Here is a 16686-nt window from a genome sequence, read left to right on the forward strand (position 1 = left end):
GGGGGGAGGAGGAGGAGGAGAGGAGAGACATGTCGGTCCCAACTGGCCCGACGCTTTGCTGATCCGATAACCGGTGCCATCTCACTGGTCTCCACTGGGGTACATGAGTGTGTCAGGCCGGCTAATACCCTGCGTGCATGGAGTGGTTTGCCGTGGAGATGGCGGCACATCGGGTTTCCTTGCTCGAACACATTTTGCATCTCATCTTGTTTCCAGAACCTGTCTTGCGCTGATCAACCACTTGGGAAGTCCATATTTCACTTGTTCAGGGTGCAATTCGTGTCTCTAGGGGGTTGGTTATCTGCTTGTTGAAAAGATTCTCACTCAGCGCGGGGGATGGAGAACCGCGGTGCTCCAAGTCAGGTCATCAATTACGCGCTAGTTGAACCAGATTCCGCTAGAAAGGGCAACAAACAAACATGAGCTTAACGGGATAATAGAGACCCTCATATTGACTGTTTTGCGCATGCACACGGTATCTGTTGTGACCCGAAACTCGCAGGGTCAGTAACATATGTTATTTGTCTGTCATAGTCCTAACAGGTATTCAATGGGTAATGGCAGCATACAGTCCTTCAATGGGACAAAGGTGTTTACCAGGGCTCGTGCCTTTGCTGGATCCATGTTGGTCCAATACTCTGCAGTCTCCCGGTAATAATTCCCAACATGATATCTCGAGAAATTCGTCGTTCCGTAACCCTCTTATCACGGCGGTGGAGATATCATCTACGCTTAATTCAGGCCGATCTTTTGGAGTTCCATCATCGGCAACAGATGCAGCAGCTCACCATCCATGATGCCGTGGACATATGCTTCACCCACGACCGAGAACCTACCATCGCCACCGGGACGAAACACCATCGGCACATCCGCGCCGGGAACAGCCCATACAGAGTCACCAACAGACATCCCGACGGGTCCTAGCCCAAGAAACCCAGCGGAACACAAGAATGGACGTCTGCGAAGGAGCTTGACGCTGGCAATGTTGGCATACTTGACGCCCTCGCCGACGTCACCCGCCCTCAGCGCCCGGTACGCCGAGAACGTCTCGTCAGACGCCCTCTCCGTCTCCCAGTTGTACGCAAACGCGCGGTCCGCGACGGGGGTCCTCCAAAGGGCGCCCTTCACCGCCTCCGCATCCCGATAGACCTGGTTGGCGCGCGGCAGCAGCGTGGCCTCGAGGTCCTGGAGCCAGAGATAGAGAGCGGTGACGCGCGCCGTGTCGTCTGCGAAGTCGTCCGCCTCGGGGAACAGGTTCCCGAGTCTCGCGACGTCGTCCAGGTGGAACGCGTCCAGCGACAGTCGGCTGTCGGCGGAAAACGCTAGTGGGAGATTCCGGGCGAGTCCAGGCAGCGTTGAGTAGGCTTGTTGTCTGTTTTGGCCACGGACAACGAACATGGAGGGAATGCTCAGGGGCTGAGGAAGATTCGCCGATGACCAGTCCGGCGCCCAAGACGGCACGTTCTGCCCCCCGAGAGAAGATAAACCTTCTGTGAGTACACTTTGACCTAGACCAGCAAAGGATAGGAAACCTGGACCGTAGTAGATCAGGCACGCCTTGGCAACTTCGATCCGGACCGCCGCCCAGTCCTTGGTGTAATCCGCCACGATCAGCGGGCTCCGGCTCAGGTCGATCAGGCTCAGGATGGCAAACACGTAGTCGCGGCGGTCAGAGGCCTGCAGCTGGGCCTTGGCCGCCATGCCGGACAGCAGCGAGAAGAGCACGAGCAGGGACGAGTTGGGCCGGGTGAAGGACACGGGGATGACCCTGTTCATGGCCGTCGTGAGGAAGGCCGCCAGCGCCGCGCTGTCGGGCCTGCCGCTGCCGCTGCCGACGATGTTGAGGTTATCCCTCACGCCGCAGAGCAGCCAGAACCCCTGGCGGAACCATTCCCACTCGATCCATTCCCGGCCGCAGCAGACGACCGAGTGGAGGGACAGCACCCGCTCCTGGATGACCCAGACGCGGCGGAACCACGGCCGGTCGAAAAGGGCGCTGAGGGCCTTGAGCCTGGCGAAGTCGTCGAGGCACAGCTCGGCCAGGGTGGCGTCGAGGATGCCGCGGATAGAGACCAGCAGCGGGTCGGATCCGGACGAGACGTCGGCGAACGGGAACCGGGACCACGTGTTGAAGTGCTGGCCGATGGAGGCCGTCGACCGGCTCATCCTGCGCAGCGAGTCCATGGCGAGGCCGCTGTCCGCGGTCGCCGGGCCGAGCCACAGGAACGTCTGGTGCGCGTTGCGGAAGATGTCCTTCATCAGGGCGACCTGCTGCGCCCGCTCGGCCTCGTTCCGCTGGTCGATGCAGATGGCGTCGACCCAGAGGGACCGTCCCAGGTCGGCGTCGCTCCATCGCTCAACGGCGAGATGCCTCAAGGCCGACTCGAGGTTCGTGGTGACCTGGACCGCCTGGCCGTCGATGACGATGGGCTTCGTCATGTGAGGGTCCCCCCAGCAGTACGAGAGTGCCGTGTAAAAGCAGGCCCCGTCGTTGAGACTGACATGCTCCAGACGGCAGCGCACCACGGGCTGGTGATCCGGGTCTCGACTGAAGTCTTGCACGTCGAGAGGATCGACCTCGATGAGACGGATCTCTTTGTCGTCGGGGTTCAGCGCCCGGTACTGCAGGTGAAAGGCGGTGGTTGGGCTCTGATTCTGGTGCTGATCAGCCATGTCGGCGAGACTGCCCGTCGGTTATATCTGCACAGGTGTTGATGAGCCCCGTCTAGGATCAGGTAGACATCGTGGGAGTGTTGCAGAGAATGACAATCCAACCAATCAGGAGGGGGAGTCTATCCCACGGGCAATAAATTGCCTCAAGTAAGGCCAGCTGACTTGGTGCTGCATGTCGGTTTGAGCCAATTAAATACCGGATAATCATGCTAGATACTTGTAGAGATTGTCCTCAACTATTCATTGAACTAGTAGTCAGCAAACAGCATTCGTTAGAAAACCGTGGGAAATACGACCAATTTACTCACTTGCCTAGATATCAAAGTTGGGATATGTTATAACAAGAAAGTCTTCCGTCCACAAGAACGGGGCTCATCACATTTGCACCAGCCGTGGACAACCAGTGTAGAAGCACAATTGTACCCGAGTGAAACGCTCAAAATAATTGTCAATATCATTCATTCGTATATATCGTATAATGTTACATGGTAACCTCCAACCCAACGAACACCCGACCCGGCATGGGCCACATTGCTCTCAGTGAGCCGGCTGCAGCCCGCGGAGGGAGATGCTCGCCCTGACCGTCGCCCCGGAGCCCACGTCGAAGCTCTCCTCCTTGACGAGGCCCGGCGCCGCCAGGACGTCCTCGAAGGGGATCTCGACGGCACCCGTCTCGTCGGCCTTGTTCAGCAGCGCGATCCTGAAGCCGGCCGGGTTGGCGAGCAGGTCGGCCGTCACGGGGATGCGGAAGGCCTGGTCGAAGGACGGGTTGAAGATGTCGGTGCCCGGGCTGTACGACTTGGCCGCCGTGCGGAACTCCTTGGCGCCCCAGCTGACCTTGATGCTGGGGTTCAGCTCGTCGCGCTGGCCCTGGAGGCCGAGGGCGCTGGCGACGAGCACCGTGGCGAGGCCGACGATCTGGTCCTGGTTCTCGCTGCGCGTTGCCGTGATGGCGCCGGCGTCCTCGACGAAGTTGAAGAAGCGCGCGTGGACGACGACCTTGGCGTCGGTGGGCTCGCCCTTGTGCGTGAGGTCGAGCTGCTGCGAGCCGCCGCCGAGCAGGATCTCGCGGACGGTGGTGGACGCGACGCCGATGTCGTCGTCGCCGCCGAGGTCGTCGTCCTGGACGTCGATGGTGATGCGCTGGTCGTGGTCCGCGACGAGGAAGTCGTGCGTCTCGTTCCACTCGGGGTCCGTGTCGTTCTTCTTGGTCGACGTGCGCCACTCGTCCTCGGCGCCGACGACCACCTTGCAGTAGCAGTCGGGCACGTCCTTGACGATCTTGGCCAGCAGCCGCTTGGCGCCGCTCTTCTTGGGCCCGCTGATGCCGACGGCCCTCTCGACGGTGAGCCGCAGGGCGCCCAGGTGCGGCAGGTAGGTCCTGAAGTAGTCGTTGTTGCTGTCGAGCTTGACGAGGTAGCGGTTGGGCAGGACGGCCATGGACGAGATGATGCTGATGATGACCTTGCGAACGGCCTTGTCCACGAGGGCCCAGTCGGCGATGTTGGCCGCGTTGGTGAAGTCGAGCTTCAGCTCGGGAGGGTTGATGAAGGCAACCTGTGCCGCGCCGATCTAGCAAACGTATGTGTTAGCATGTGATGATGATGATGATGATTGATGCCCGGTGATTGCCGGGAAAGGGTGGTGGGTGGTGTCATACCAGGGGAATGGCGTCGATCAAGGGGGCGAGAAGGATCGAGAGCCTGCCCTTCAGATGAACATGTTCGATTCCCTGTTGTGTGTCATAAAACACGTTAGCGAAGGTTCGAGTCATGTGTTCATCATCACCACAGGAAGAAGAGGTGAGCACATGTGCCTGAACATTTTCAAACGCACCAGCTTGGGGACCATCTTTCCATCGAGCTCAATGTCGCTCTTGCCCTCCCACGTCACGTCCATGTCGAGCTTGATGCCGCCGTTGTCGACCTTGTGGACGTCCACCTCCGAGACACGCATGGGGACGTGGCCGAGATCGAGCTTGACGAACTTGAGGGACGACAGCGGGCCCGGGAGCATCGTGGCGAACATGGGCTCGACGATGTCCTTGACCATCTTGCACCCGGCGACGTTGATGTTGGGCCACAGCTGCTCGATAATGTCGTTGAGGAATCCTGCTCGCTGTCAGTTACCGTCTTGTCTAAACCTGCCTGCCTCTGACTACAGGGGTGATGGCCTCTCTTACCCGCGGACTCGGTGCCTCCAGAGGCCTTCAGCCTTTCGACGAGTCCGGCCATGATGAATCGAGGTATTTTCTTCTTCTTTCTTTTCGTGGTAGTGGTCGAGAGGGAAAGAAAGAACTATGGGTTATGGGTAGAGGTAACCGGCAGAGAGTGAGGAAGAGAAGAAGAGAGAGAGAGAGAGAGAGAGACAAGAGAGGTTTCAAGGGACGATGTTGATATAACAACTACTGATTATCGGATCACTACAGTTGTCACGACAGTGGGCCGGTTTGCTGCAGAGAGGGGTGGATCTGTCAGGACTCAGGGGGGGGGGAGGGGGAGAGGAGTTCGCGAAACACTGTAAAGTTGGGGCCCAATATCTGCAGAGAGACAGGCCAGGTGCGCGGTTTTGATGCCCAGACCCCTTTGAGTCTTTCGTGGTTTGTCTCTCTCTCTCTCGTTCGGCGGGTTCCTTGGCAGATGGACATGAAAAGAGTGGGTTGACGTCACCTCTGCTGGACTGGCGGAGATGTCATGAATGCTCGTACAAGCAGGCTTGCTTGGCCTCTCTTGACGCCCCTTGGCTCTTGAGCTCTGCCATTGGTGCGTGAACCCCTGCTGCTCGCGCGGGGTTCTGGACTCAGCCGCTGACACACCGCTTGTCTACCCCAGTTTGATGGGGGCGGCGGGACGCGGGATGCTTGCTGGGGCTGGATCGATGACAGCTGTCCTCGGATTCTGTGCGTCAATTTAGTATGAGCAAATCACCGACGTGGCGGATTGCGGTCGGGGAAGACGTAGGTGGGATGTTTGTTGTCTTGCATCGTGGGTGGTCATAACAGCATGCAACGCCGCTCTGGTGCCGTGTGTCAGATTGGAGCTCTTGAGTAAACAAGAGTTGATGGCGTATCTTGCTGTTGTCTCTTGTGTGTTTGCTACTTCTAGCTGCTCATCTAGGTCTTTACACGCCCTTTACAGGATGCCAATGGCCTCTACGTCGCTTATTTCTTACCTTGAGGTAATGTTTGCTGCTGTCTCATCGCGGCTGCATGGTAGCCAGCTAGACCAGACCAACATATACTATCTCGAACGGCCGTCGTGTACCTATTGCCCTCCAGTTTGACATGACCCTCAACTCCATGGCTTTACCAGTGCCGAGACAGTCTACTATGTAGAGTATCCCATCAGCCACCAGAAGGCTCCATGTTCTATTTTTATTTCCACTTTTCTCCGCACTACCTGATGCACACCTAATGAATGCGCTGAACGAAGCCACTAAGACCACTTTAAGCTTCAGGCTGTGACGGCCCTGAAGAACGCTGGAGACCTCAGAAACTAAAGGCCAATTATGTAAGCCTGCCTTTCTTAGCTACTACCCTGCAGTGTAGACTTTCACGCGATTGAGGGGATCAAGTGGCACTTACTTACCTTGGAGTTTTTGTAGCGTCAAGCATGTTTCCAGTCACAAGTAAGAGATTTAATAATAGGAGATCTAAAGTTGACTTATCATTAGTAAGAACAGATTCCATGGCTAAACTTTAATACAGCCCCAGACTAACTTAGCCAGACCGTTACAAATGCAGTGAGAGCTGAAACGGCAAAAGCTATTTGCATGAAAAAGGTTGCCATGACGAGGAAACAGGTTCCCACGGCCAGTTGATTTGACAAAGGTCAAGCTATAGCCGCGTTAACAACTCCAATTGCTGTGGCCACAGCAGAATCATTGACGGAGTCCTCAAAAGAGTCCTCAACGGAGTGCTCAACCCAGAACCAGGCTACCAGGGGATAGATGGTCTCTGACTGGGATTGTCCAGGGCATAATTTACCGTGTGCTTGGCTGGTTTGAAATCTGACAGACGCTTATTCGAAAGATTCTTTCAACGATGCTAATGGTGGATGAGTGCAGTAAGGCGATGCCGGGATCCCCCTTTTACTCCCTCCATGACCGCCTTGGCAATCGCCTTCACTGTATGGACGGATCCTGAGGTTGCAAAATTTCACAGGCCCCGAAAGTAGGAAAGCTGCATGCTCTATTTCGCTGTTTGGACTCTTGCGATTTAATCAGTTGAGCAAACTCCGCCGAGGCACGCTCCTCCCGCGCAGCATCTATCAACCAAGAAGCTGCAAGAGCCTGTATAAGTCAATCTGTATTAGCCTGGCACTTGTCAAAGGCGACAGCGACCGTGTAACTCGCTATGCTACTTACCTCCTCCCGTCACGCAGTTTGGATCCCCGGCTTGTGTTTTGAAAAGCGAGTATTCTCCCGGCTTTGAAAAGTTAGTGTTGCTACATGCATTTAGACGGAGCTGAGGCAGAAAGGGGGCCCAAGACTCTTGCACGCACAGATTGAGCAATGCCAGCAGAGCAGACTGCAACGGAAGCGATGATGGAAAGGAGGGTAGTAGCCTTCATCTTGCCTAGGTCTCAGTGACGAAGCCGTAGGAGCAAGGATGTTGGTGTTAATGTTACAAGGAAGTGAACGACTCGGTAGGAAGTAGTCCTGATTGCCGAGGGGGGGAGAGAGCTGATGTTAACGCAAGCATCACAGCACTATTTATGTGTTTAGGCCTTCTTGTACACAATAACGTCTATTTTAAGGATCCACCTGTGTGTCGTAAAGCCCAATTGTAGCTCGGGATGAGAGTGAAGATCGCTACCTCAACTGACTCAAAATACGCCGTCTAAGGTTGGCTAAATAGTATCGGTTTCCTCTTACAGACGCAGCGTGATTAGACTTCAGCATGCGCCAGGCCACACAAAATCTCCGCCAAACGTCATCTCCGCAAGACAGGCCTTGGGTTGCCTGACAACATTCGGACTTTGACTCAGCACCTGGACACCCTTACAATGCAGTATGGGATTTATTTGCACAGGTTGTAATGAGATAAATAAAGGTCATGAGCTCGGTGCAGGAAACTTGCAACACGAAAACAACTCTTGCCTCAGAACATGTTGTGCTATTGCTCTTCTTCGGTCTTCAAGCAGTCTCATCCTCAGTCAGAAGTAACCAGCGAAAAAAGTAAATAAAAATGATGATGGAAAAACACTCTCCCAGCCAATCATGGCAGACCGTCGATCAATCACCCTCCGCGGCGCCCGTCACTCGAGCAGAGGCCAAAACGGCTTAGACCAGACAAACACCATGCAAGTCACGCCAAGCAAACCATCGCATCGTGGACATACATCAGACGTTAGCAAGATACCACATGAAAAAGTATCCAACAGCATGCATGGCCATTTTGGGAAGTTGTAGAGATGCGTTCGAAAACTGCAATTAGGGAGGGAGGCCTCTGACTGAAAATGCCTCGTATAAAAAGGCCCATTCGTCTCGCATATCTCTTGGTCCTTCACTCATCCACTAAGCCACTGTACTCAAGTCATTGTGTTCCCGCTATTGCACGGTCATCCATGGAAAGGGAGCATGCAAACTACGCGGAGCTTGCTGGTGGAGACGACGATCGGACCACAGTGACGGACGAGAACGAACAAGAAGACGACGATGAGGACGACCAAGACACACCCTCCCACACCAACGGGGCTGGTTCAGGTCGCTTCTCCCACACTTACACGCAAAGTAAGCTTACCTTTTACAAGTTTACAATCGTTTCATATCGTCTGCATCCTGCGTTTATACTTAAGATGCAAGAAAAAATAAAGCAGTCCTTGCGTCGTGTCAATGCTTCTTCTCCCTTCGGATGCTTGGGACCAGAACAGGACACCCGAGCTCCTCCGGCGCTGCCGGCCTCGACCCTATCACCCTCGTCGCAGACGCCGCTTCTGCTTCTGCTTCTGCTTCTGCTTCTGCTTCTGCTTCTGCTTCTGCTTCTGCCACGAGTCTCGACCCTCGACCTTTGCTACTGCTGCTGCCGCTGCTGCCACACGACACACTACTATCATGGGCCCAGAGAGCCACCTCCCAGGCGACCATGTTCTCCTCCTGGCTGAATAGCCTCCTCTTCTTCGTCCCCATCGGCCTCTGGGCCTTCCTGACCGACAAGCCGCCCCTCGTCGTCTTCGCGACCAACGGCGTCGCCATCGTGCCGCTGTCGTCGCTGCTCACCGGCGCCACCGAGATGATTGCCGAGGACGCCGGCGACACGGTCGGGGCGCTGCTGAACATCACGCTGGGTAACCTCGTGGAGCTTATCCTGTTGTGAGTTACGCCTGGATTTGAATGCCCTCGCTTCCGTGTGTTTTGACCGAGCTTGCTAACTCTTTTTCTTTTCGACGCGAAGCATGTAAGTTCTTCTCGGGAAAGCAACCCCGTGGGGTGTTTGAATTGGAGAAGCGTACTGATGAGTACAGAGTTGCGCTCAAGCACAAGCAGGTCCACGTCGTCCAGGCCTCGATCCTCGGCTCGATGCTCGTCAACCTGCTCCCGATCCTCGGCACCGCTCTTTGCGTCAACGGCCTGAGACAGGAAGATCCGGTGCTGAACGTCGCAGAGACGCAGCTCCTCAGCTGCCTCCTACTGGTATCCGTCTTCGTGCTTCTGGTCCCGGTGAGTACGATCCAACCTCCTTTACACCCTTCGAAAGCAAGCTCGGCTCACTGGTGCAAGGCCGCCTTCAATTCCACATTCGACGGGGCCGAAGGGGCGAGTGCCGCGATGCTGCGAATGAGCAGAGCGTCAGCCATCGTGGTTCTCCTCATCTACGTCCTCTACTTCGTCCATGAGCTGAGGACTCACACCACGCCGAGCTCGTATGATCCCCCAATGTCCGACATCGAGCGATGTCCTCCGGCATTCCAGCGGACCATCTCGCTGGACCCTCCCGCTCTTTCATCCCGCACCATTCGCTTCGTGGACGAGGAGAGTCGGCGACAGAATCGAGCTGCAGCAGGCAACGGCGCGGCCCAGATCGAGCTCGGGAACATTGACGCCTCGACCTCCAACCTCGCCTCTGACGATGACGACGACGAGACTTCCGAGGCCTTGCGACGAGGTCGTAAGGCTCAGAAGCTGAGCAGCTGCAGCAGCAGATCGAGCTCGTGTGATGATGAAGCGGTGTGCTCCCGCAACCACTCCCTTTCTCGGTCTCGATCAGTCACCGCTTCCGCACGAGGCCGCCGCAGCCGGGACCACTCAACTGTGAGCATCGACCGCCATAGCCTGTTGATGCCGCCGGGTCTGGCGGGTCTGCGGATCTTGCGGAGCGGCGGAACAAGCCTCGGCAACTCCGACATCGAACGCGCAACCCCCCGTCGATCGAACGGCGAAAAGGCCCTCTCCGTCCTCGTGCTCATGATCAGCTCGGCCCTGATGTCCATGTGCGCCGAGTTCCTCGTCGGCACCATCGACGAGGTCACGCACCAGGGCCACCTGTCCGAGTCCTTCATCGGCCTCATCATCCTCCCCGTTGTCGGCAACGTCGCCGAATTCGTCACCGTCGTCACCGTCGCCCACAGGGACAAGATCGACCTCGCCGTCGCCGTCGCCGTCGGCTCGTCCGTCCAGATCGCCCTCTGCGTCGCGCCCCTGACCATCATCGCGGCGTGGATCATGAGGCGGGGGCTGTCCCTCAGTTTCAGCCTGTTCGAGGCCACCGCGTTGGTTGGCGCGGCCGTCGTCGTCATCTTCTTCTTCCTCAGCGACGGAAGTAGTGTGTTGCGGATGAGTCGCTTCAAGGGGGCCCTGATGTGCGCATGCTATATCATCGTCGGGTGAGTTGTTCCTCGTCATCTGTGTGGCGAAACTATGGTAAATGGGGCTAATTGAGTACTATGCAAATAGGCTTGGGGCGTTTCTGTGTCCAGACTCAGATACATAACGCACGTCTTTTTTTCTATTGAAGCCCCTTCGTTACCTTCATCTTCTTTATTTACGGTACTTGGGCGTTTATGACTCCAACTCATCATACACATCAGGACTCACTAAAGCATCAAGAGCTCAGAGTTGCATTGAATGCATGCCAAGTCAGATAGCATCGTGCGGTAGTGGCCACTGGTGATTCTGTGTTTGTAATCTGTAGTTCAATGAGTTTAATGAGAAACAAAGTGGGTAGGGTCGAAATAGGTATAACAGCTGTCTAAACACCAAATGGTTGCCATTGTTTCGACGCGGCCCTGAAGACGAGGATTAAGGCCAGGCATTGGTTATCGACTGTGGCAATAATTGCAAGAGAGAATTTGACCTCCATCCCAAGGTCTACCCTGCTTCTTTATAAGTAGCTTTCGGGTTTAGTGTACATGTTCGGTATTCAATATCCTGTATGAAGTCTGTTCCAACCCTTTACAACCTTTGGTGATCCCAACACCTGCAGCGGGATATCTGCGGCCTCTGTTCAACATCTTCAAGACATACGAACGCACACCTTGCCGACATGAGTACCGTTGGCCAGGTAATCAAAGGCAGCAATGATCTCGTCTCGTCCCGGACCGAATTCCTTCTCCACAGGGACCTTCAAACCCCGAGCCACGACATAGCGAGAGACTTCCTCCAGGTGTTGCTTCGAGCCGACCATGATTCCACGAACCACCGCCCCCTTGGACAGAGCGAGCGCTGCGACGTCGGGCATCTGGTCCTGGGAGCAGGACGACAAGAAGCCGATAACGGCGATGGAGCCGCCGTACGCCACGGCGTTGATGCTCTGGGCGATGGTCCCGGCGCCGCCGTTCTCGAAGATGAAATCCGCTCCCTGGCCCTTTGTGATCTTCAGAACCTCTTGGGACCAGTCGGGCGTGGTCTTGTAGTTGATGACGAAGTCGGCGCCGTACGTCTCTTGGACGTGCTTGAGCTTCGAGTCGGATGACGAAGTGATAATGGTGGTTGCGCCAGCTGCCTTGGCGAGAATGAGGCCCGTCACGGAAACACCGCCAGTCCCTGGAGGAAATTCTCAGAAAACACATCCACGAGGTCACACACTGCGAGAGAAAAGAAAAAGAAAGAAAAAAAAAGGCTTACCGAGGAAGAGCACAGTCTGCCCAGGCTTCAGGGCGACATTTCCATAGAGAGAGTTCCAAGCCGTGCTTCCGGTACAGACAAGGGCGGCCAGCTGAGAGTAGCTGAGCCTCGCCTCGGCCGGTATCTTGACTAGCGCGGCGCTGGGAAGCGCGATGTACTGCCGAAGAGCGCCGTCGAGTTTCCCGCCTAGGCTATGGTTCCAGTCCTTCACGGCACCGTAGAGGGTGCTGATGTCGAAGGCCGAGATGACCCTGTCGCCCGGGGCGAAGTCATCGACGTGGCTGCCGACTTTGACAACGTCGCCGGAGAGGTCCGAACACGGGACGACATCGTCCTTGACGGGGAAAGGGTACTTCCCGGTCGCGACGGCATAGTCGCGGAAGTTGAGAGCGACGCTACGGATGTGGATCAAGACTTCGTTCGAGGAGGGCTCAGGGATCGGCTCGTCCCTGGTCTCAAGGTCTCGAATAGAGGTTCGCTGTGACAGCCTGAAAACTTGCTGGGTGGTGGCCATGATTGTGTTTACTTGGAGGATAAATACGCAGAAGTTTATCTTCGTAAGACTTGTGAAGGGTAGGTAGCTACTGTCGGATCTGATGTCGCAAGCATCACAGACGTGCAGTTCATGAGCAAGCTCAATATATATCTTATAACAGTTCTTTGCCCTCCGGTGTACACGTCTTACCGTCTTACGTGCGTCACTCACTACCTTCTTCTTCGCCGGAATTCTTCCCCTGCTTTGAAATCCTTAAAGCTTGCTTCATTTGGATGGAAACTTACTCCAGTGTTCTGGGGTAAGAAATTGACGACTTGTTCCATACAGCGGACTCGAGAAGAGGTGAATGGCATTCGACATCTGGCGACCGAGTCAGTAACTGGGTCACCCGAGCCAGCCAATGATCGGAGCCGAGCAAGGGGTCGGTTGAACCCAGTTGGTGTCAGGGGGCCAGGGCTTCTTAGGAATTCCTCCCCCAATGTTGGAGTAAAAATTCCCCATATCTCCTTGTACAGCTTGGACAACTACGGACTCTGCAAATTTTGGTTTGACGGGTTCGACTCTGTAAGCAAACTTGGTTTGAAACTGACCTGTAAGCAAAGCCATTTACCAACGGTCTGTACGACATTGTGAGCCGTCCAAGCCGACGTGGCCTTGGGAAAGGTGAATTAGGGTGTTGCAATTGTGACTGGGGAGGAAAGCGTTGGAGAGAAAACTCCGTGAGGTATCTAGACGATTTTTGACCCCAACTCCAGGCTCACCATTTATTTCTGTGCTGTCGACGGTTCGTCAAGCGATTGGGTTGATGACCAACATTCGGGTGACACGGACGGATTTAGAAGTTTTATAATTTGCCTGGTAATGTTTTCGAGTAAGACAAAAAGAGCCGTCTCAGGCTCTTCACCTGCTGCTGTGTTTTGAAGGCCAAAGATCGATCGACTCCAACCACTCTGCGCCAACATGGTTCAATCTGCAGCCGTTGACTGATGATGGAAACGTCCGTGAGAGTAACTCTTCGAGTTATCATGAGAACCAACTACTGCTGAACTGTCTTCCGTTTGAGGATGATGAGGGGAATGCAAACGTCGGTTGTGTGCTAAGATGCGCTCAGCAATGGTGGTTCAGGTATGAGATTTCAAGCTCCGAAGAAAGATGAGTGGCTTCCCAAAACATTTTAATATTTTGGACCTTTTCTAAAATCACAGAATCATTTCCCCGGCCACATAGGCCTGATTCTGACCCTCCAATCTGCCGGAGGAGGGCTGTTGATGACCTGACCGCTCTGTCTCTCCGCAATTGCCGCCGAAGGTCTTACGAAATGGTCGAGTTTGGAGGTTTCGTGAATTTACATCCGGGTCGGAATAACTCCCCGGCGCGTGATTATCTAGAATAAATACAAAAGACGAGGATGCTTGGTAATCTGGCCAGAGCCAACTTCACATTAGCCCTCCATCCTCATTCCCCATTCCTACTAACGCACTAGAACATTTATCAGAACGCAGCAGTTGAAAGGGCCCATCGCTTACTTTTGTCATGTCTACAACCCGTGGCCGGCCGCGGCGCAATGTCCCGCCGTGCAGATTCTGTGGGAAAGAGTTCAAGAGATACGAGCATCTCGAACGTCATGAGCGCACTCGTACGGCTGACCGACCCCTGCATCAGAAACCTTGACTTCATCCTTTCTTGCCCCCGCCTTCATCGCGATTTCGGGCTGATATAGATAAGATTGCAGACTATGCGTCATCTCTTCAAGCCGATGGTTAAAAGCTCACCAACGACTTATGTAGACACTCGAGACCAACCCTTCCATTGTGACTGTGGTAGGCGATTCTCCCGAAAGTAGGTGACCTGGATAACTAACGGGGCCTCATGAACGTCCAGTTAGCTGATTTGTCTGATAGAGATCTTCTAGCTAGGCATCAGCGCATCAGTCACGCCGAAGAAGTGGTTCATCCTCCTGACCATCCTCAAGGTCTCGATGCAGGTGATGTAGCGGATCCGACAACAACAATCGAAACACCGGGAAGCACAGAACAAGTTCCAGGGGTCCATTTGCAGCAGAATTCTGCTTCTGTCTCATCAGCGTCGCAGCAAACTGCTGAAATACGTTGGCACGGCGTTCGTGACAGGATGCAGTTACAAACGTCTCAAGACAACGTCCTCCACGAACTGGGCGACCCGGTTTTCGCTTCGCAGGATGACAATACCACGGCGGCATTTGCGGAACCATTCCAGGATTCCTTCACACAGGACCTGTTCGCCAGTATGGACGGCGTCGAGTTTGACTTTCCATGGGACGACACTCGGATATTGAGCTCCTTTTTGCCCAACGTGCCGTTCGAAGGCCTCCAGGACGAGGAGGCTAACCCGCTAGCCGGTCCAAGAACGCGGCATTGGGAGGATTTACCAAACACCCCAACCCAGCCGGAACCGCTAGGAACCGGATCAGGGTCGGAACTTGCGTCGAGGTTGCCCTCAATGGAGCCCGAGAGACCCGAAGTCATGCCTCTGCGCGTTGCCCCAAAACACGACCAAGACCGCGGGTCACAACAACCCCAAGAACAGAGACAGGTTCACTCAGTCCGGCCGTGGAAGATTTCTCCTGAAGACTACACCCGAATACTGGGAACCTTTGCCGGAATCCGCGCCGCATTACCCCCTTCTTTCTCTCTTCCGTCCAAGTACACGCTGTCTCGCTGTCTTGAAGGCTACTTCCGCGGGTTCGCCATCCATCTGCCTTTCCTACACGCCGTCACTTTCTCCGCCGCGTCCACCGCCCCGGAGCTTCTCCTCGCTCTGTCCGCCATCGGCGCCTTGTATCGATTTGAGCCTGCCCTGGCGTATGGGCTCTACGATGTCGCACAGTCTCTGATTACCTGGCACATGAGGCAACGGACCCGTCCCACCCTGGATCGACTGACCAACGACCAGCAACAACAAAAGCCCGCCACACCAAGGTCGTCTACGGGGTTCGCTGTCTTGCCCAGCTCGACTCCGGACGTATCTGAGATAAACACAGATTGCGGTGCTCTCCAGATGCTGCAAGCCATGATCGTACTCATGGCGATGGCATCGTGGGGCGATCAGGACCTTACACGAGACGCCCTCTCCATGTCCAGCCAGGTCGCCATGCTGGTCCGCGAGTTGAAGATATGTGACCCCGAAACACCTCCGGCCCCAAACCAGTCATGGGAAGAGGGCCTACGACACGAGAAGCGTCGCAGGACACTCTTCGCTGCCTTCAGTCTCCTCAATCTGCAGTCCGTCGCCTTCAACGTGCCGCCGCTGCTGTTGAACCAGGAGATCGCCATCAACCTCCCGGGCTGCGCGTCGAGCTGGCAAGCGCCCACAGCAGCCGAGTGGTCCACGTTGCGGGACACGCACATGCCGCCGCGGCCGTTCCAGGAAAAGCTCAACGAGCTGCTCGCGGGAGGGCGCATCCACCACGAAGCCGCTCTCTCGTCTTTCGGAAACTACGCCCTCATACACGGTCTCCTGCAGCAGGTCTTGTTGGCCAGACAGGCGTCCGCATCCTTCGTCGATGCGGACGGCTCCTTGTGCGATACCTTTGTCGAGACCATGCATCGTGCGTTCCACGCTTGGCAGGAATCCTGGGAGGCGACGTACGAGTCCACGACGGATCCCTCGTCCCCCAAGGGGCCTTTGGGATTCAACGCAACCGCCATCCTTCGCTTGGCCTACATACGACTGCACGCCAACTCTGGCCCCGGCCGACAGCTGCTCCTTACGCAAGAGAGAACGGCAGAGGCCTTGTGTGCGGAGCGCGTCATCAGGGCCGAGGACAGGTCGAGTCGCCTGGACCAAGCCGTCCTGCAGTGCATCCACGCCCTAAGCATACCCGTCAGGGTCGGCGTCTCGTTTGTGGCGCGCACCCAGACGATGAACTGGAGCGTCGAGCACGCCGTGAGCAACCTGGAATGCGCCGTCTTTCTGGCCCAGTGGCTTCTCGTCGTGTCCGAGTGCGTCGAGGCGTCCGGCCTCGACACGATGCGGCTCGATGAGCGCAGGCTGGTAAATACGGCCAGGAGCTTGGTGCGGGAAACGGAACTTCGGGGCCGTTTGGACGAGAAAGGCCAGAGCCATGCCGTTCAGGTCAGAAACCTGGCCGGCTTGACAGTGCAGTTGTGGGCGCAGGTATTCAGTGGCCACCACGTGTTCGACACCGTCCGACTGGTTAGTAGTCAGTTGTCACGATTAGCCAGCACTCTACAGAGTCAGTAGGCGAATTTTGGACGTAGGCGAAGTGAAATGTGCCTCTCTGTTGAAATATCTACATGCACATCAGCGGCTATCTCACGGTTCATTGATTTGCCTCAATTGAGGGAATTATTTCCGGTTGTCAGTTAGCTCTAACTTGCGGAACACAGCAGATTAAGCGCCATTAAGCTTATAATACCTGAGACAGGTCCGACGTCTGTTAGTCTGTGATGAGA

At 55.5% G+C, this 16686-nt stretch overlaps 6 protein-coding genes across 6 annotated transcripts; 2 read left to right on the plus strand and 4 right to left on the minus strand.

Moving 5' to 3' along the window:
* Positions 1 to 732: 732 nt before the first annotated feature.
* On the minus strand, positions 733 to 2673 carry CH63R_03397 (Ankyrin and HET domain-containing protein; the record flags this gene model as incomplete). Its single annotated transcript, XM_018298372.1, has 1 exon — positions 733 to 2673. The coding sequence occupies one exon, from the start codon at positions 2671 to 2673 to the stop codon at positions 733 to 735; it is 1941 nt and encodes a 646-aa protein (XP_018163188.1).
* Positions 2674 to 3210: 537 nt separating this feature from the next.
* CH63R_03398 (C2 domain-containing protein) lies at positions 3211 to 4907 on the minus strand (the record flags this gene model as incomplete). Its single annotated transcript, XM_018298373.1, has 4 exons — positions 3211 to 4245; positions 4334 to 4405; positions 4510 to 4784; positions 4856 to 4907. 4 exons carry the CDS (start codon positions 4905 to 4907, stop codon positions 3211 to 3213), a joined length of 1434 nt encoding a protein of 477 aa, XP_018163189.1.
* A 1982-nt stretch (positions 4908 to 6889) lies between these two features.
* On the minus strand, positions 6890 to 7244 carry CH63R_03399 (uncharacterized protein; the record flags this gene model as incomplete). Its single annotated transcript, XM_018298374.1, has 3 exons — positions 6890 to 6963; positions 7039 to 7099; positions 7176 to 7244. The coding sequence occupies 3 exons, from the start codon at positions 7242 to 7244 to the stop codon at positions 6890 to 6892; spliced, it is 204 nt and encodes a 67-aa protein (XP_018163190.1).
* A 996-nt stretch (positions 7245 to 8240) lies between these two features.
* CH63R_03400 (Vacuolar calcium ion transporter) lies at positions 8241 to 10500 on the plus strand (the record flags this gene model as incomplete). The annotated part of the gene is made up of 3 exons (XM_018298375.1): positions 8241 to 8406; positions 8493 to 8985; positions 9138 to 10500. 3 exons carry the CDS (start codon positions 8241 to 8243, stop codon positions 10498 to 10500), a joined length of 2022 nt encoding a protein of 673 aa, XP_018163191.1.
* A 625-nt stretch (positions 10501 to 11125) lies between these two features.
* Positions 11126 to 12250, minus strand: CH63R_03401 (Zinc-containing alcohol; the record flags this gene model as incomplete). Its single annotated transcript, XM_018298376.1, has 2 exons — positions 11126 to 11655; positions 11737 to 12250. The coding sequence occupies 2 exons, from the start codon at positions 12248 to 12250 to the stop codon at positions 11126 to 11128; spliced, it is 1044 nt and encodes a 347-aa protein (XP_018163192.1).
* Positions 12251 to 14101: 1851 nt separating this feature from the next.
* On the plus strand, positions 14102 to 16474 carry CH63R_03402 (AmdA; the record flags this gene model as incomplete). The annotated part of the gene is made up of 1 exon (XM_018298377.1): positions 14102 to 16474. One exon carries the CDS (start codon positions 14102 to 14104, stop codon positions 16472 to 16474), a length of 2373 nt encoding a protein of 790 aa, XP_018163193.1.
* Between the last annotated feature and the right edge of the window lie 212 nt (positions 16475 to 16686).

This window comes from Colletotrichum higginsianum, chromosome 2, assembly GCF_001672515.1.
Source record: "Colletotrichum higginsianum IMI 349063 chromosome 2, whole genome shotgun sequence".
NCBI classification, from domain to species: Eukaryota; Fungi; Ascomycota; class Sordariomycetes; order Glomerellales; family Glomerellaceae; genus Colletotrichum; species Colletotrichum higginsianum.